The 20,024-nt window shown below is 52.5% G+C and overlaps 1 protein-coding gene across 1 annotated transcript in view; it reads right to left on the reverse strand.

Moving 5' to 3' along the window:
- Positions 1-15,717: 15,717 nt before the first annotated feature.
- Positions 15,718-20,024, reverse strand: part of RSPH9 (radial spoke head component 9) — a 42,386-nt gene continuing 38,079 nt past the window's right edge. The window contains exon 5 of the mRNA XM_075555031.1: positions 15,718-18,073. Within this exon, the coding sequence (XP_075411146.1) occupies positions 18,036-18,073 (38 nt within the window). The 3' untranslated portion in view covers positions 15,718-18,035. The remainder of the gene's footprint in view (positions 18,074-20,024) is intronic.

Below are 20,024 nucleotides of genomic sequence, written 5' to 3' on the forward strand. Positions count from 1 at the left end.
TACCTGCCCTGTAGGCTCGCTAGGAGACAGAACTGACTCCATGGCAGTGAGCTTGGGTTTTAGAGTCACCAACATAAAGTCTGTTACATCAAGGGAGGGAGCCTCCCCAGCATTGAGGGGAGCAGAGCCCAGCCCAGGCCCGAGGTGAGAGGGGAAAGATAGGCATGTGGACCCTCCTACCCCTGAGAGTTTTCAAGGACAGGGCGACAATTCTCAGACCAGGTCTGCTTGGAGGCAGGGGACTTGGAGCAGGTCACCTTCCAAGTCTCCACCCTCTTCTGACTGTCACCTGAGCCGAGGGCAGCAGTCTTTGGGGTCCTTCTGTGGGTCAGTGTGAAGCAGCCACTGAGACCGGTGCTTACTGCCAGGGTGGAACTATGGTCCTGCAGGAAGACCAATGTTGGCCTGTCCCCCTGCCCAGCAGACAGAGGCCTCACCAAACCTCCAACCCAGAGTGAATGTCGCCCTTCCCCACTGACACAGACAGTCCTCACCCAGGCACACACACTGCCGTCTCCGCAGGAGTTGGGGTGGAGGGGGGGAACACCCTCAGCTTCTAAATATAGCCGTCAATCCACATCCCAGCAAGTCCATTCATTCTGCAGCCCACAGGCTTGCACGGAGCTCGCTAAGCTTCAGGCCCTGTGTTTGGTACCAGGGCTGCAGGGTTCCTTAAAGCCAGTCACCAAGTGCCCAGAAATGGCTCCTCAAGGAGTCCACAGAGTTCACAGCTAGCCGGCTGGGAAGGATCTGGGCAGGCCTGAGGGACACAGGAGACCGAAAGGCAGGTGACCCTTGAGCTGAACCTTGAAAGAAAGGTGCAGGAGGTTAGGAGGAGCAGAGGAGGGAGCTTCCCAGGCTGCAGCCCGAGTCCAGCCTAGAGGGGCTGAAGGTCACCTGGGAAGTAGGTCATCTGGGGCGAGCAGTGTGTGGAGCCACGGACAAGGCTCCCCCGGGGCAAGGAAATAAGCAGAAGCCTAGGGGCCACGCAGACCCCTCCGGGGCCAGGCTTGTCCTGCAGGAGAAAGAGAACCAGCGATGGGCAGGACGCAAGGGACCTCATGGCCTCCTGCTCACTGCCATCCAGTCAACACTGACCATAGCAACCCTGCAGGACAGGGTAATCTGTTCCTGCTACGCATTTCCAAAACCGTAACTGTTTACAGGAGCAGAAAGCCCCGTCTTGCTCCCATTGAGTGCCTGGTGGTTTTGATCCGCCGACCTTTCAGATCGCAGCCCGTGTAACCATGACACCACCAGGGCTCCTGTGGCACCCTAGTGGTTCAAAAGCTCACAGAGGCAGGGAAGGGAAGAACAGAAGGGGGAGCCGGGAGGACTGGCCTGCAGGAGGGCTTGTCAGTGAGTGAGACCCACTGTGGAAGTTACATCACCTGGTGTCAATTTGAGACTATTAAGCGAAGGGGTGGAGTCTAGTCTGTCAATCAGCTCGCAGCTTGATAATGTCATTTGGAGGCGCTAAGGAGACAAATAGCTCCCTGGAGGCAGGACACATGCTCAGACCCTGTGAGACATTACTGACATTGAGCCTGATGGAGTTACGCTGATACAGTCAGAGCCCTGGAGCTGGAGGAGCCACGTGGAGACCCCTGCCAGAACTGAGATGCTTCTACCACCACTGGATCCACAAGACTTTCCACCCACTGGCTTGTGATCTTCCTGTATTCGGCGTCATTGCATGAGTCTGAAGAGGACTTTATGGATTGGTATTGGACATATGGGCTAATATCAGACTTATGGACTTGATCTGGACTGGGATCTTTTCTCAATATTCAATTGCTCTTGTATATACAGCTCTTTCTTATACTCATGAGTGTCTCTATGAATTTGTTTCTCTAGTCCCCAGACTAGCACACCCACAGTCACCAGCTCCTTCTATTCCCCATGTCAGACAGACGGCCACATGACTGCGTCCTCTGCGTGTGTTACAACCATGCTAGAAGGAAAGGATGAGGCGCCCCGCGTGGCTGCGTCTCCCCATTGTCCCAGACTCTGAAGGTGTGGACTGCTTGATGCCCCTGGGGCCAGGATCCCCAAAGACAGCAACCCACTGCTATCAACTGTAACCCGGAGCCGTGGTGGTGCAGTGGTTACACGTAGGGTCTAATCCTCAAGGTCAGCCGTTAGAAACCACCAGCCGCTCTTCAGGAGAAACGTTGCAGTCGGTGAAAAGTTAGTCTTGGAAACGCACAGGCCGCTGCTCCAGCCTGCCCTATAGGGTCACTTGAGCTCAATGTCGTGGAGTTTGGCTTGGCCCCTATTTTACACAATAAAATAAAACACTCTGTGTTACAAGTGAAACACAGAGAGGTGACATGACAGCATTAAGGTCCCCCCTGGGTCGGCCCTGCCATGCAGACTCAAGTCCAGGCCATCTGGATCCTTTCGTTCATTTGCTGTTGTTGTGGGGTTCTGCCGAGTCCCCTCCAGCTCAGCGACCCCTCTGCACAACGTGCCCTATGTCTGAGCCCCGGGCAGCAGCCACTGTCTGGATCCAACTCACTGAGATGCTGCTTCTGCTCCCGCTGGTCTGCTTTACCAAGCGTGGCATCCTTCTCCGGGGACTGGTCCCCCCGCATCAGCTCTACTGTGAGGGGTCAGCTCTTCCCAGGTCGTCTGCGTCTGCGGAGTGCCTTCCAACCAGAGGCGTCTGTTCTCTGGCTCTCTATCAGACAATGGCCCACTGCTTTTCCTAAGGTTTCCCATGGCTGCTCCCTCCCAAGTGGTCCTTCTTCTTGCTCTATCTAACTCTGGAGGATCCGATGACGCCAGGGGGAGCCTGCTGGCATTTGAGATGCCCGAGGACTAGTTGCAAGCCATCACAGCATCCTGCAGGCCGCCACAGGATGACAAACTGGCAGACGCGTGAGGACGGTTCCTTCATTTAACAAATGCTTATGGAGTGCCTGATGCACTGCCCATGGGGGCCCACCATGACGCTGAGAGAGGAGGCTGGGCCCCAAGATAATGCTGACGCAGCAGCTGACAGACAGAGCAAGTGCTCTGCAGAGAAGCTGATGGCTTCTGTGGCTCGTGAGTCCCTCACTGGACAGAGGACCCGGGCCCCTGGCCCGCAGCCCCTCCCACTGGGCTGTGTGCCCAGTCTCTTGGAAGCTCTGCCCATCTGTGTCCTGGGAGAGGAGCGTGAGGCCGATCCTGCCCAGCAGGTCTCACGCAGGACACAGAGAAAATGCCGTTGTTCCTTCCCCGGACCCAGTCCCACCCTGACCTCTCAGGGAGGTTTCTTAGGCCTGGGGACCAGAGCACATACTTTAGGGAAAGGAGCGGGGACACTGGGGCAGCCGGCCATGCTCCCTCCTGAGGGGCCAGCAATCATGACCCAGCTGCAGGCAGGGGTGGAAGGAACCGGCTTCAGTGTTGAAATCCCACACACACAGCTGCTCTAGATAGGCAGGCCAGAGCCACCTCTAAAATATGGCCGTGAACCTGCGGGTGGGGGAGCAGTGCGGAGGGGGGAGGGATCTTGGGGGGGGGGTCTGGAATTCATAGGCCAAGGGCAAGAAAAGCATCGCCTGGGTTTGTCTGCAGAGCCTTGTCCTACTCCCAATCTGTTCCTTGCTCCTCTCCCTTTTCCCAAGCTCCTCCCTGGAGCACCATGCCCCCTGAGAAGCCTTCCTGAAGAGGTGAAGAGGGGCACTTCTCTCTGAACGCACGTGGATGCAGACACAGACGGACCTCCACCTGCAACGTGATTCGTGCCTTTTCACCTGCAACCTTCCAGGAAAATCAGCGCTGCAAAAACCGCCCCACGGTTCACCTGCAACGCGGCCACCCACTCGGAGCATCAGCAGGAACCTCCGTGGGTGGCTCAGTTGGAGGACCACTGAGGCCCTGGTCGGACCCCAACGGCTTTTGTTGCAGGTCCACCCACAGCGGGCAGGTGGGCAGCGGAAGCCGACTCCAAGTCAGCTTAACAGGATGTTGTTCAACTACATGGGGAAAAGACAGGGTTTCCGGTTCCCACAAGCGTTAGTCTCCGGAGCTCACAGGGGCAGTTCTACCCTGTCCTATACAGTCACTGCGAGTTGGCATCGCCTCGTGGGCAGTGAGTTTGGTTTGGGCTTTGGTTCAAATGAATATTAGCATGTGCCATGGTGTGACCCTGGTTTACAAGTGCTTCCACCCAAATGGGAAACAAACTCACTGCCAACAAGTGGATTCCGACTCATGGCGTCCCTATAGGACAGGGTAGAACTGCCTCGCTGGGTTTCTGAGACTGTAACTCTTTACGGGAGTAGAAAGCCTCCTCGTTGTCATGCAGAACAGCTGGTTTAGAACCGCTAACCTTTATGGTTCCGGCCTAATGCATAACCCCTACGCCAGAACAGTGGCTGCAAACTGGAATGACCTGCAGATCTTCTGAAACTACTGATGCCCGATTGACTGCCTACACCAATGACATCTGCATCTCTGAGGAGGATTCCCAGGCACCAGCATTTTTGAAAGCGCCCTAGAAGATTCCACTGCACAGCCCAGGTTGAGAACCGTAATCTGGACCAGCCTCTATCTAATGCAGGTGGGAAGGCGGGTGTGCAGATAACCGGGATGGCTGGAGGAGTACAAACCAGGCATCTTGATGTGAGCACTAAGCTGGGGGACCTACAGGCCTGTGCGGAGCAGGTTGAGACCCAGGACAGGTGCACAGCCCACCATCCCAATGCGCCTCTGTGGTAGTTACATCATCTGTTGTCAATTTGGGACTGTTCAGAGTGAAGGGGTGGAGTTTAGCCTGTCAATCAGGTCGCTGCTTGATGACCTCATTTGGAGCCACAAAGGAGATAAATAGCTCACGGGAGGCGGGCTCCCTGCGAGACATTCCTGTTGACAAGACACATGGAGTTGCACTAGTGCCATGGAGCTGAAGGAGCCGGTGGAGACCCCTGCCAGTGCTGAGATGCTTCTACCACCACTGGATCCACAAAACTTTCCACCCACTGGCCTGTGATCTTCCTGCATTCAGTGTCATTGCATGTGTTGGCATGAGTCTAGAGAAGAATTTACAAACTGGTCCTAGATATATGCGCTAATATCGGACTTATGGACTTGATTTGGACTGGGCTGGGGTGTTTTCTGAATGTACAGTTACTCTTTCTAGAAAGCTCTTTTCTATACACATGTGAGTGTCTATGAATTTGTTTCTCTAGTCCACCCGGATTAACTCACTAACTCGGCCTCCTTTAGACAGCCCCTGAGGCTGAAGGCCTGAGGGCAGAGCCCGATCTGGAAATTCTCCAGGCTTGGACACAAGCCTGGATTTAACAGGAGCTCGGGAAGGCTGGGCAGGAACCTGGTGGCACAGCGGTTAAGCACTCAGCTACGGACAGAAGGATTGGAGGCTTGAATCCGCCACCCACTTCCACAGCAAAAGGATGCAGCAAGCTGCTTCCACACGATTATAACCTTGGCAGCCTCCTGGGAGGTTCTAATCCACCCTACAAGGTCACCTTGAGGCGGAACCAACTTGATGGCAGTGAGCGGGTGGAGGGGGCAGAAGAGGAGGAAGGGTGGAGCTTGAGGCTGGGACCCCATGAGGCCAAAGAGCTGGGGCCAGGGGCGCACGTGATGTCCTGACCCCACCCTGTGGGGCCTCAGCATTCCCTGTCCTGCACTCCACCCTCCCGATGACGCACAGACCCCTGCCCCCCCACCTCCCCATGCTCACCCCGATGGGGAGGGGACTTGTCTCGCTCTGGAGTCCTGATAGGTCTGAGCGATCTCAGGAGGTCCACTGGGAGCCGCGTGAGCCCCCCCACCCCCCATCCAGGCTGAGCTGTGGGGCATACACCCCAAACAGGAAGAGGTGGCCTGGGAGCCGGGAGTCTGGATTTAGAACATTTGTGGACAAACTGCCCCCTTGAGGGAGACAGTTCAGAGGGGAGTCAGGCAAGCGTTTGCAAAGGAGCCACTCTTGTGCCCACTTCGTCCTCTCTCTTCTAACCCAGTGGTTCTGAACCCTGACCACACCGGGAACCCATTGGAGGGGTGTTTTCACAAATGCTGACACCTGGGCACCAGCCCCTGGGGCTCTTCGGTCGCTGATTCTAGGTGGGGTCTGGCACCTTCTCCTGAGAGCTCCCCAGACCATGCTACAAGTGCAACCCAGAGCCAGAACCTGGCCCAGTGGAATGCCCTCACCAGACAGGACACTGAACTCTCCCTGGGCAGAGGGCAAGGCAGAGGCTGCCCTGCCGGGGGCATGGAAGAGTGGTCATCACTGAGACCCCCCACCTTCACGTCTGTCCATCAGCACACCACCACACAGCAGACAGGGCAATCGGGAGGTCGGAGAAGAGGATGGACAGGTGCTAGGTGGAATGGTCCCTCCCCAAGCCTTGGGCACATGGTAGAGCCTCTCAGAGCCTCCTGTCCGCTCTATAAGAGGGCGAGAGCGTGGCCATCTGGGAGATTCTTGTGACAAAGAAATGATGTCATCCACACAGTCCCGAGCTTGTGGTGAGCAATTCAGAGAAAGAGCAGGCGGAGTCAGTGGGACGCGCTGACCACAGCGCTGGACTCGGCCGCGCTCCAGGAGGAAGACAGACTTGGGACGGGGCTGCCCTCGGGCCTCTCCTTCCCAGACAGATGCAGGGGGACAGATGCACAGGGCATGAGCTCAGGATTTATACCGATCATAAACAGGAAAACAGGGATGGGATTAAATATTTACATGGTATGCAGGCTTCGGGATGAAAACATTAGCGAGGAGGACAGAGAGGAAGGGGAGGAGGGGCCGGCAGACATACGGAGAGTGTAAATGTTAGTAAAAGGAGGGCTGATTCCATCCAAACATCTGTTTCCAATACACCAAAAGGAGAGGGACAAGGACCAGAGGGGAGCCCCCTGTCCAGGCCCAGGGGGAGGGTGGCAGAAGCCCAGGCCCCACTGCCCCTTCCCTGGGAACCTTGTTTGTCCTGCTGGAAAAAGCTGGATGAGACTCGCAGACAACAGTCCTGGGGTTACAAACGAGACCAGTGCAGGCCGGGTCTTGAGGTCAAAGCAGCACGTTTATCGGGACAGGTGTGTCCCTCCTGACTTTGGTGCCCGGAAAGGCTCGGAGCCTTTTCTGTCCGTTCAAAGCGGTAGGTGCAGTCAGAGAGGGTGATTGGGGTGAAGGGGCTATGGGTTGGTTCGGTCGACTCAAAAAAACCAAACACCAAACACAGAGTCATTGAGCGCAGGCTGACTCGTCTTGACCCTGCAGAGCAGGGATGGTCACTGCTGAAGGCAGGACAAAGTCCCATCTTCCTCCTGAAGAGCGGCTGTGGGGGTTGAACCGGTGACTTTGCGCTTGGCAGCCCAGCACCTAACCACGATGCCACAGGGCTCCCCGTTGTTCACAAGCAAGGACAAATGGATAAGCATTTAGAGGGCCATGCAAGTCGAGTGGATCGTAAGCACATGAGACTTGCTGTCATCAAATTATGACTCGTTAGTCTAAATTGCCGTCTCCAGCGGGCGGGGAGCCTGGAAAGTAGAAATCATTTGTTGCCAGGACCCTGTTTGTTTGCTCTTTCTGTGGCTCCCTCTGTCCTCAAGCCCTTCCCCTCCCTTTCTGCCTTCCCTGGCCTCCTGGGTCCCTCCCTGCTTTGTGGGCTCTGCTTCCCCCATCCCTGTGCTCCCACTTTCCGGGGCCGATTGCAGCCCGTGTCCATGGGAGGGGCAGGTGGTACCACAAGGGTTGGCCTACCCTCAGGGCTTGCTCTCCTGCCAGCTCTCTGACCTGCTTAGAGAGCAGAGAAAGCCCTTCCATGAGTGCCCGTTGAAGTCAGACCAATTGACGGATGGACGGACAGGAGCTCTGTCTCTAACTGTGTCACTTTAGCCACATCCTTGTCCTCTCTGAAGCCGGGAGGCCATTCCAGAAAAGGAGGCCCCTCAATGTGCCCTTTCTGTCCCCAACCTCCCCGCCAGGACTGCTTGAGGGTGGGAGGAGGCAGCACTGGGATGGGAGATGGCCAGCCGTGCTGGCCCTCACAGAGATCCAGGGTCCTGGAAGTCCTGGGCAAGATGCCTCCAAAGATGCCACCACCCAGGCCTGCACACACTTTTTCTTCTGGAAAGGAGGCGATTGATCGGGGCCCAGCCCCAGGTGAAAGGTGGGAAGAGCGCCTCCTTCCTCTCCCTTTGCTCGGGACACTACCTGCCAGAGACGTGAGAGAAGCCAAGAGGCCCCTCTGGCCCTCCCCATGGAGGGTAGGCACGGTTCTTGGCCTGGCTAGTCCAGGGGATCCAGTATCCAAAACTCTTCTCTGGGGCTACATGGAGGCCATGGGCAAAGAGGAAAGAAGTGGGGATCTTCCCAAACATCTCCTTCCCTCTCTCCCCAGCCCTCTCCCTCTCCCCTGACCCCCAGCCCTGTCCCCTTCCTGTAAAGAGATCTCAGTCTTCATCCAGTGTGAGGGGAGTGGCCCTGGGGGTGTGGTCTGCATCAACTTTTATCTTAAAGGAGATAAGGGATAGATAGCACTTTGCCCTGCCTGGAGGTCCCCACATGCACTTGATGCTTGTGGTCTCGACCCAGCATTGGCTGCCTGGCAGACCAATGAGTGGTTTTTGCGCCTCGCCCATCAACAGGCCCCCACAGGCTGAGAGAGCATCTCTCCCTCCTAATTGTCCTCGGGAGTGGGCTTAACCATGTCTTGACTGGGGATGAGGTCACGACATTCTATATGCAGCCCTTAATCAGGACTGACAGCAAGATGCTAACGGACATCACGATCACGCACCCTGCTGGGCTCATGGACGCCTTGAGCACTGAGCAGACAGGGGAGTATTTCCGCCTGACCGGTGGCCCCAAAGGCCCTTCTACTGTCTGCCGTATCTCAGCTGTGCAAAGTGAGGAAGGTATCTGTTGGTGCAAAGGGGTTCTCACACCTGCCGACCCCTGATGCTGAAACCATGTGGTGCCCAGACCCTCTCACAGAGGAGGATGACACAGTCGTGATCGATTTGACGGCAGGCCTGTGAGTTCATCAAATTCGACACAGGCCGTGTCCAGACGGTGATCCGTGGGGCTAGTCTTTCCTGTGTTGGCATGACCACCCGCAGAGAAAGACACGCTGGCTCTTTTGATGCCGTGCACATGAAGGATGCCAATGTGAACAGCTCTGCCACCCACTGGCGTGCCGACATTTTTGTCACTCACTGGCAAGGGTGCCACTCTCTCTGTAGAGCGAGGCAGGAGGCTGTCTGCACAACAGATCAATGGCTATGTGACGGTAGCAGTAAGGCAGCATTTCTCTCTTCCGATAAACCAATGAATTCCAGAGAGAGAGAAGTGGGGGACCTACAGCCACACTAAGAAGGAAGAGCATGTCCTTTGGACCCAGGGTCCCTGTGCTGGAAGCCTCCGAGTACCAGGAGACAAAAGGGGAGCCAGCCCTGAGGGATTTGGACTTCTAGCCCCTAAACTGCAAGGAAACCAATTTAAATGTCTGTTAAAGCCACTCTTGTATCATTTCTGTTACAGCAGCATCGGATCACCAAGACACTCCAACTTCCTCTGCCCTCAACTGCTTCCGCCTCCCCCTGGGCCTTCCTAGTGTTCTGAGGACAAACGTCCAACAGTGAGGTCCCCAGGAGCTCATTCCAGGTGGTCCCTAAGGCTAACTCCCTCGCATCCAAAGGCCCATCCCGGGCAGTGGTCCAGGTGATCTCCTAGCCTTCTGGGGATGCCCACTGCAAACCCCAGGCAGACCTAGGAATCTCTTCCCGACTCAGGGCAGAGTTCCTGCCATTCCAGGCTGCCAGACCGTGGACCAGTCTCATCCACCCCCTCCAATGCCACCCCATTGTGTTTTGCAAAAGAAGAGCCTGAGGTTCCCCAAGGCAATGGACAGGTCCTCCGCTCTGTGCTGGATACGGTGATGCACTGTCCAGACTCCGCTTCAGGAGAGAAGAACTTATTTTTCCCAGCAGCTGGAAGTTCGGAAGGGCCACGCCCTGTGGAGGTTCCCTGGTTAATGAGGAGGTCACGAAGACTTGCTCACGACCAATGTCCTAGGGCTGTCCTGGGGTATGAAGACCCAGCCTTCTTGCCCCAATTTGGGACCACTCTGAAGGTGCGTTCCAGCTTCTGAACTTCCAGTGGGGAGGCTGAGGCATTGCAGTAAGACTCCCTGTCCCATGACTCTTCCCTCCTCCCAATCCTACTTCCTTCCCTGCCCTTCCGAGATGTTGATCCCAAGAAGGAACCCGCCACACCCACACGCTGACCTCTGCCTCAGAGGCTACCTCCGGGGGGACCCGCCAAATCTGGGACATGCTTTGAACCTGGGGCTCTCCATCACTCTGAAAGACCTTGCACCTTATTTAGGGAAATCAACTTCCCCAGAGGAAAGCAATAAATAAACTGGAGTGCATGGGGAGGGTGGAAGATGCTGACCCTGACACAGCCGGAAGGAAAGACAAGTCCCCCAGCTGACGGTCACAGTGTCAAAGGAAGGGCCTCACAAGAGCGCACAGACCGCTGGCACAGTCACATGCGAAGGCCTGCTTTGGAGAGTGAACTGTGTGCCTGACGACGGCGACAGGCGGTTACCTTGAACCATGATGCCCACAAGAGCACGACAGTGAGGCTGACTAGACAAGTCCCACCAGGCTCAGAGGTGTGACCCGCAGTGGCCCACGCCCTCCCAAGCACGGACATGTGACTACATGTGGGACGTGAGGAAGAAGGCTGTGTCGATGGTCAACGGAGAGCTCTCGGCTTCACAAGATGACCTGCTCCAACTGGGGGCTCAAATCCACTTCTCCTATACCTGGTAGCATAGTGGGCTGCACATTGGGCTGCTCTTTGCAAGGTCAGGGGTTCAAACCTATGGATTGCTTCCTGGGAGAAAAAAAGCCAAGCCGATTCTACAGCCAAGTAACTAAATTATAGGGCACTGGCAACTCATGGCTCCCCACTAGGCTGCTGAGATCTTTGAAACTCGTGAGCAAAGAATTGAAAACGTTAGAGATGATTGGGCAAGAACAGACTTGGGTACCACTGATACCTTCCAATGGTATTGTACAGCAAGGGCCATTGGGTACAATGGGAGTATCAATACCAGGAGGGTAAGGGAAGGGGAGGAGGGAGTAAAGGAGAACTGATCACAATGATCCACATATGGCCTCCTCCGTGGGGGGTGGACAACAGAAAAGTGGGTGAAGGGAGACGTCAGACAGTGTAAGACATGAAAAAAAATGTTTACAAATTATCAAGGGTTCATGGGGATGGGGGGGAGAGAGGGAGCGGGGAATGAGGAGCTGATACCAAGGGCTCAAGTATAAAGAAAATGTTTTGAAAACGGATGTTGGTAACATATGTACAGAAGTGCTTGACACAATGGATGGATGGATAGATGGATGGATGGATGGATGGATGGATGGATGGTGATAAGATCTGTACAAGCCCCCGATAAAATGATTTAAAAGAAATGAAAGAAAGGGGTCATTGGACAAAGAACGACAGGCTTGTGGCCGACTCAGACAAACTCACTGCTGTGGAGTTGACTGTGACTCATGGCCACGGAGCAGAACTGCCCCTTTGAGTTTCCAAAACTAGAACTCTTTTCAGGAGTAGAAAGCCTCATCTTTCCCCAAAGAGCAACTAGTATGTTTGATCCCCTGACCTTGTAGTTAGCAGCCCGGTGCATAGCCCACTACACCACCAGGCTCCTTGGTGTATGTGGCAGAGGGATGGAGTCGGTCACCTTGCAAAGCTGAGTTCTCTAGGAGCTGGAAAGGCCCCTCAAAGCTTACGCTGTGACACAGGCTGCTGACTACCGTCCAACGGCCAGTCTTCCATTCGTCCTTTGTCATTAGCTGTGCATATGTAGCACAGCTCTAAGAATAAAGAGGACATGTCCCTTGTAGCTTGACCTGGCTGGGTAAGTAAGTTCTGGTAAATCGGACCTAATCTTCAGTGTGTACAACTCAGAGGTGCGCGCGGCATGTTAGGCCGTTCGTCGATCATTCCTCCTTGCTGCTGTTGGAACTCAAGCATCATGGCTGGAATTCAAGCAACTATCTAGGAGCACGAGGCGGCAGAGCAAGCAGCTAGGAGCCGGGGCCTCTGCCTGCTTCTATCTTATTAAAGCACTGATATTTGGGGTTCTCCTAGCCGACTCTACACCTAAGACATGGTGGGTTTGTTGTGTGCCATCAAGTCAACACCCACTCGTAGAAGCCCTTTATGATATTATAGGAAACCATAATGTTTCCTACGTTGTCAGCTTTTTAAATAATCATATTTTGTTTTTTGTTTAGTAAGTTTACACAGGAAAATTAGATTCTCGCTTAACAGTTAACAACATAAATTGTTTGCTGAAATTGGTTACCTTCTTCACAATGTATCTTCTCATTAATTCTTTTCTGGAGGTTCCGTTTCCAATGTTCTAATTTCTCTGACTCATTCCTCTTCCAATTTTGCTTTAGATTCATTATTGACCCTGGAGTCCCATATAGATTCTCTTCCAGTGTGCAGTGTTCATGGGCGATCATCTTGTCTTATGAGTCGAGATGTTGTTTAGTTGACAGGGGATCAGACAATTCAAGGTTTTAAGAGTATGTCAGAACACAAGTATTAGGGAGTCTTATAGTCTCACCCAGGTGAGTAAGTCTGAATTCCTAAAGACTATGAGTTCTGCTCCATAATAATAGGAGCTTTCTATAATGGTCCTGGTCAGGATGGTCGGCAGTGGTGGTCGGGCACCATCTAGCTCTTCTGGTCTCAGGGTAAATGATGTCAAGGTTCATGCTGCCTATACGTTTTGTATACTCGGGTTTTTCCCTGAGTCCCGGGCATCCTTTTTATTCTGTTTGCTCCAGATGGGTCGAGGCCAACAGCTGTACCTCAGATGGCCATTCACAAGCATCTATGACTCCAGGCACTGTGTACCATACTAGAATGGAGAACATAAACCTTAAGTCTATCCTGAGGCCATGAGACTGTGGCCTTCACAGGAAACCATTTTCACAAGATGTTTGGCTATGCTTTAAGTTATCTGTAAGAGTGTCCTTTAGGGGTGAAGGAGACGCCGGATAGGGTAAGATATGACAAAATAATAATTTATAAATTATCAAGGGCTCATGAGGGAGGGGGAAGCAGGGAGGGAGGGGAAAAAAGAGGACTTGATGCAAAGGGCTTAAGTAGAGAGCAAATGCTTTGAAAATGATCACAGCAAAGAATGTACGGATGTATTTTATACAATTGATGTATTTATATGTATGGATTGTGATAAGAGTTGTATGAGTCCCTAATAAAAATTTTTTAAGTGGAAAAAAGAGTGTCCTTTATTTTTGGGGTTTTTTGGGCTTATTACATATCTGGATGAACTTATATTCGCATATAAACATACACATAGATACATCTGCATGAGAACACCTATGTACACATGTCTGGGTACGTATTGGGAGCCCTGGGAGCATAGTGATCACGCGTCGAGCTGAGTTTCACAAGGTCTGCAGGCTGAAACTACAGCCACCCTTCGGGAGAAAGACGGCAGGCACTTCCTGCTCCGTAAACAGAGGGGGTCTCAGACCCCACAGGGCAGTTCCTCCCTGTCCTATCAGGTTGCTATGAGCCGGCATCGACTCAATGGTAGTGAGAGTTGAGATGTATCTATCTCCACCCATAAGTAACCACATACTTATTTTTTTAATTGGCGGTAGTGGTGTTACAACATGATATCATATCCTGTATAAAAAAAAATCCCTTTTCTCTTGGGCACTTATCAAAGACAGCATTTACCATGGTCAAGCTGTGCATGCTCCACCTCTATTCAATGCTGCTTTTCCCGTTACTAGATACACATTGATATGCCCAGCAGATGTCTGCGATCTAGAGAGTGTCTGCCCCACGGCCACCTGTCCCTGTCACCCTCCATGAAGCTTGGTCTCTGTTTCGAGTCATCATTCTTGTCGTCCACTCAAAGTAAGATCACACAATCTGTGTCCTTTGTGATTGACTTATTTCACTCAGCAGAATGTCCTCCAGATGCCCCATGGGCCGTGCTTCGAGAACACGTCATTCCTTTCTGTGACTGCCAAGGAGGCCGCCATCCGCACACACCCCATCTGGTTGGGCCATTCCCCCACTGGTGAGTCTCTGGGCTCACATATTTCTGATGGTCTTAGGGAACCGAGATACCACTCCTCTATCCGTCTCCAGGGAGGTTCACCCACATGCAGAGACGCCCACATACGAATACCTGGCCAGTGCGAAGACTGTTACCCATGCTACACCATGCTTCAAGACATTTCATTTATTTGTCATTATAAATAAATATTTCACAATATGTCATGACATATTGTTTTTGTGATTCATCACTATGCTTTAATGATGTTCAATTTGTAACAATGAAAATACATCCTGCATTATCAGATATTGACATGACGATTCGTAACAGTAGCACGATTACAGTTATGAAGCAGCAATGAAAATAATGTTATAGGGGGGAAAAATAAAAGAGGACCTGATGCAAGGGGCTTAAGTGGAGAGCAAATGCCTTGAGAATGATTGGAGCAGGGAATGTATGGATGTGCTTTATACAATTGATGTATGTATATGTATGGATTGTGGTAAGAGTTGTTTGAGTCCCTAATAAAATGTAAAAGAAGAAAAGAGAAAAAAATGATTAGGGCAAAGACTGTACAGATGTGCTTTATACAACTGATGTATGTATATGTATGAACTGTGATAAGAATTGTATGAGCCCCAATAAATTGTTAAAATAAAAAAATAAAAACTTTCCCAGAAAAAAAAATAATGTTATAGTTAACCACTTCTGGTCAGCAGCCAAGCTCTTAGCTCTCATTCCCCTAGAGGTCTGTAACCAACACAGGCAAAATCCTAAAACTCAAACTCACTGCCATTGAGTCGATTCTGTCATACCCAGGCCTCACAGGCCAGGGCAGAGCTGCCCCCGTGGGTTTCTGAGGCTGTACATCTTGACGAGAGCAGAACGTCTCCTCTTTCTCCTGTGGGGAAACCGGTGCCTTGGAGCCTTGAATCTTGTAGCTAGCAGACTAAGATGTAAACCACTAAGCCACCAGACCTCCTTTTTTAAAAAATTATTTTATTGGGGGCTCGTACAACTCTTATCACAATCCATACATCCATCCATGGTGTCAAGCACATTTGTATATTTGTTGCCATCATCATTCTCAAAACATTTGCTTTCTACTGAGCCCTTAGAATCACCTCCTCATTTTTCCCTCTCCCTTCCCACCCCTCCTTCTTCACAAACCCTTGATAATTTATAAATTATTATTATTTTATCATATCTTACACTGTCCAATGTCTCCCTTCACCCACTTTTCTGTTATCCATACCCCAGGGAGGGGGGTTATATGTAGATCCTTGTGATCCGTTCCCCCCTTCTTTTTTTTTAAAATCATTTTACTGGGGGCTCATACAACTCTTATCACAATCCATACATACATCCATTGTGTCATGCACATTTGTACATTCGTTGCCCTCATCATTCTTAGAACATTTGCTCTCCACTTAAGCCCTTGGAACCACCATCTCCTCATTTTTCCCACTCCCTGCCCCCTCCCCCTCCCTTATGAATCCTTGATATTTTAAAAAATTATTATTTTGTCATGTCTTACATTGTCTGACGTCTCCCTCCCTTCACCAACTTTTCTGTTGTCCATCCCCCAGGGAGGTTATCCTTTTCAGTTCCCCTTTCCACCCCACCCTCCAGGTGTCACCATTCTCACCACTGGTCCTGAAGGGATCATCTGTCCTGGGTTCCCTGTGTTTCCAGTTCCTATCTGTACCAGTGTACAACCTCTGGTCTAGCCATATTTGTAAGGTAGAATTGGGATCATGACAGTGGAAGGGAGAAAGCATTTAAGAACTGGAGAAAAGTTGTATGTTTCATCATTGCTACACTGCACCCTGACTGGCTGGTCTCCTCCCCGCGACCCTTCTGTAAGGGGACGTCCAGTTACCTACAGATGGGCTTTCTTTTGTCGCTTTGTCTTGCTATACCTTGTTCTTTGGTGCATATTAGTGTCTCTACAGATCTATCTAGAGAAGACAGGCTGGGTGAATAGTCTGGAGGAGAAAACAACGGGACCAATGGTTCCGGGGGTCATGGGAGAGGGGGAGGTGAGGGAAAGGAGGTGGTGTTGAGGAACCCAGGGACAAGGGCGCAACAAATGATCCAAAATTAGTGGCAAGGAGGGTGTGAGAGGCCTGGCAGGGATTCAGCAAGGGCAATGTAACCGAGAGGAATTACTGAAACCCAGATGAAGGCTGAGCACGATAGTGAGACAAGAGGAGAGTAAAGGGGAACAGAAGAAAGAACTAGGAGGCAAAGGGCATTTATAGAGGTCTAATACAGGCATGTACGTATGTAAATATATTTATGTAGGGTGATGAGGAAATATATCTACGTGCATATATTTATAGGTTTAGTATTAAGGCAGCAGATGGACATTGGGCCTCCCCTCAAGTACTCCCTGAATGCAAGGACACTGTGTTCTGTTAAAGTGGCGTTCCACGGCTCCCCCTTCTAATGAGCGCACTAGAGACTATTTATTAGTTCGCATGCCAAGCGCTTTCCTTTTTCTTGGAAAAGTACCTCCTTCTCTGAAGCACTATCATTCATTTGCCTTTCCCGTGGCATCATGGTCAGACACTTCCACCGGGTGGTCAATCCCAAACCCAAGCAGACCGGTCAGGAATCTTCCCCTGGAGTGTAGGAACTAAAGCAGAGAGGAGAAAAGGTTTTCTCTGAGTGGCCACGCTGGCCAGCCGGGGAGTGCTGGCGGTCTCCCGGGGAGTGACCGGCCCAAGCACAGAAACAAAAGAGGGGAGGCCACGACCTGTGGGAGTTTGACTTCTAGCTCCAGCGTGAGCCCCAGGGAACCTTGTCCTCGGGTGGGTTTCCAAAGGCAGTGACTGGCTTCCTACAAAGCTGGGTGACTGTGCCTAATAGCCCAGAGAGTCCTGACCAGGGCAGAGCAGCAGGAGGCCGCAGGTTAGGCACCAGTTAGTCCTGGGCGGCAGGAGGAAAAGAAAGCCTAGGTGGATCCATCAGATCCAAGAAGTGAGATGGAAATCAAGCCTTGGAAAGTGGGAGGCCATGGAGGGAAGATGAGGGAGGGCACCAAGAAGAAGGGATGAGAGCGGGGGGAGGGCAGGGAAATGGGCAGGGGGTGCACCCAAGAGTCTGAGAGGGAGAATGAGGAAAGTAGATCGATCGTGGAAGATCTCGAACATCAAGCTACGGAGTTAGGACTCTCTCCCTCTGATCAACAGCTCTCCGGACTTAGCTGCCTCGGGAGCCCCACAGCGAGCACATGCAGGTTCCCCAGGAAGAGATTCTGACTCCTCAAATTAGGGAGGAGATGCCACCAGCGCTGCACTCCCCAAAAGTCTGCTGTGGACTGTGCGATGCCATCGAGTAGGGAAAGGACACAGGGCTGTCAGAGAAATTAGACATTCATCCCAGGCAATTGGATCGGGGGAGACTGCAGGCAGGGGTGCCAATAGGAACAACCTGGAAACAGATGTGATGCAGAAGGGCAGGCGGGGGATGTCATAAGGCAATTGCTAAAGGACAGTGCTGTCCAATGGAACTTGAACATGGGAGTGTTGGGGTGGCAGGTGATGGCCACTGGGAGTGAATGAAGGCATTTGTCCATGGGGTTTGACCTTACTTACTTACACAGGGTGCATTTGAGCTCTTTAAGAGTTGGGGGGGTGGGGGGAAGAAATTTCTGTAGGCAATCAGAGACAGGAGGCTGGCGCTCAAAACGCCTAGACTGGGGACATCAGCAGTTTCCAGGCTGAAGCTGAAGAGTGAAAGCCAATCAGGGGAATGTGGAAGGGAAGAGGGCAGAGAGACGGAGGCTAAAGATAGACCTGCCTTCTTTCTGGGTTCCAAGCAGGAGTCACACCAGTCTGGGCTCTCCCAATGCAGAAAGGAGGCCAGGCTCGTGCTTACGTAGCTGGTTGGTTCGGGCAGAGTCTGGCTCTTGGCTGCTAGTGATTCCTATGGTCTCCCTGTTTCCTTGCACGTGTTCAAAGGACCTGTTAGAGAAAGCGGGCCCATCGGTCCAAAATGTCCCACAGTTAAAAGCCTTTTCCTTATGCAAGGATTAAATTTGGGCACCAGCAGAAAGAAGTCCTGAGAGGTCCTCAGCCTGCCATCCAGCCCTCTGCAGGAATCCCAGCCACAGCCAGGGCTTGCTGAAATGTGGGAGAGAACCTGAGTGGAGTATGTCTTACTGGCCACCGCCACGGGCTGAAACTAGCCGGCACTGAGGGTCAAGGATAGGGTACACACACTTGGAAAATATCCTGAGCTGGGCCTTCAAAGCACACCAAAGGTACAGACAGGTCCACTGTCAGCAGTTTTGCTTGGGGCTTTTTAAAGATTGCATGGAAGATCTCCACAGTTTGTGTGCACTGGCCAGGCTGTGAGTTTGCAGTATGATGTCACGAGGCTCCCTTTGTGACCTGATGTAATCATCCTGTGAGTTGTAAATTCTTCTCTCTCTCTTACCTTCCGGAGGAGCCCTAGTGGCCTCATCAGGAGTTACTTGGGCTGGTAACCACAAGTTTAGCGGTTCAAAACCACCAGCCCCCACCCCCCCCTCCACCAGAGAAGGATGGGGCCTTCTGCTCCTGTAAAGATTTACAACCTCAGAAACCAACAGGGGCCGTCCTCTGTCCTACTGGGGGAGGGGGGGCAAGGAGGTTTACAGTGAGTTTTCTGTCGTTTTGTTTCGGTTTTGATGTGAATGCGGCAGCGGTAGAGGCAGTCATGTCCGTGAGGCAGGAGAGGACCTATAAGGATTGGGTTGGATTTTGAGTCCATTTCTAGTGAGATATAAGAGACTAATCACATGGTCAGGGACCGTGGCAGCAGACTGCCACCAACAAAGAGGAGCTGAGAGGGGTGGGGTGTGGAATCTTTGGGGCCAAAGTGCCTGCACTGGGAACTTTATAAAAAGTCTAGAGCCAGCCTTCAGAACTCGGACGTTTAGAATTGTGAACCATGAGAGAATGAATATGCTGGATAAAGCAAGCCATGGGCTTGTGGTCCTCGGTCGCAGCAGTACGAGGAGGGCACTAGGTGGGGCCCCACCAGCTCCACTCTCCTCCGCATTTTCCTCCTCTCCTGGTGGGGCAGCAGGCTTCCCGAAAGCATCAGGGTGGCCACTCTGCTTGGTAAGTCATCTGTCACAGGGCACATTTAGGTTTTATGGACTTCTGGGGAATATGTTTCATTTCACGATGTTGAAAGGTCAACGTGAGGAAAGGAGAGAAAACAAACAAGTCAGAGGACGCATTTGTGTTTTGGGTCAACCAGGACGAGAGCGGTGACCCCTGGAGAACATCTGTGTATGGGAGGGAGGCAGAGGTCCCTGTTGGCTGGATGATCCGAGACAGAAAGAAGAAGAGTCTGGGTGAGGAAGAGGGGGAGCACTGGAAGGTCAGTGGAAAACGTGGGAAAGTAGCCAGGACTACAGACACACCCTAACCATTTCCAGGACCACTGGGGCCCAGAAGGCCACCACCCTGCAAAGGGTTCCTTGTCCCAGGTCTCCCCGTTAGGCAAAAGAGCAGCAGCCCCTTTTCAAAGGTCAGGAGAAGCTGCATGCAGCCAGGCCAGTGCAAGGAAGGCCGGCCCTGCCCTTCCCAGTCTCCACAGAGTGAGGTGCCAGCCCTTCTGCCCCCTTCCGCAGAGTGAGTGAGGGCCCCCCCCCCGGGGGTGAGGGGGGGTGGGCAGCGGCTGCTGATGAAACCAGACCCTTCTGGGGAGGCTCACAGTCTCTGCTCCCCTCCCCCCCAGCCAGCCACCAGCCTCGTGTTGTTATGGTTGAATCCACCACTGGGCATCATCAGGGGTTTTATAAGGAAACCGCATTCATTAGGAGAAAGCAAACATGATTGTCACCTGAATCTGCCCACACCTTCCCTTGTGGGCACCCCCCTCCCACCATGGTCTCAACCAGCCGGCTCCCCTCCCCACCTC

This window comes from Tenrec ecaudatus, chromosome 7, assembly GCF_050624435.1.
Source record: "Tenrec ecaudatus isolate mTenEca1 chromosome 7, mTenEca1.hap1, whole genome shotgun sequence".
Lineage (NCBI taxonomy): Eukaryota > Metazoa > Chordata > Mammalia > Afrosoricida > Tenrecidae > Tenrec > Tenrec ecaudatus.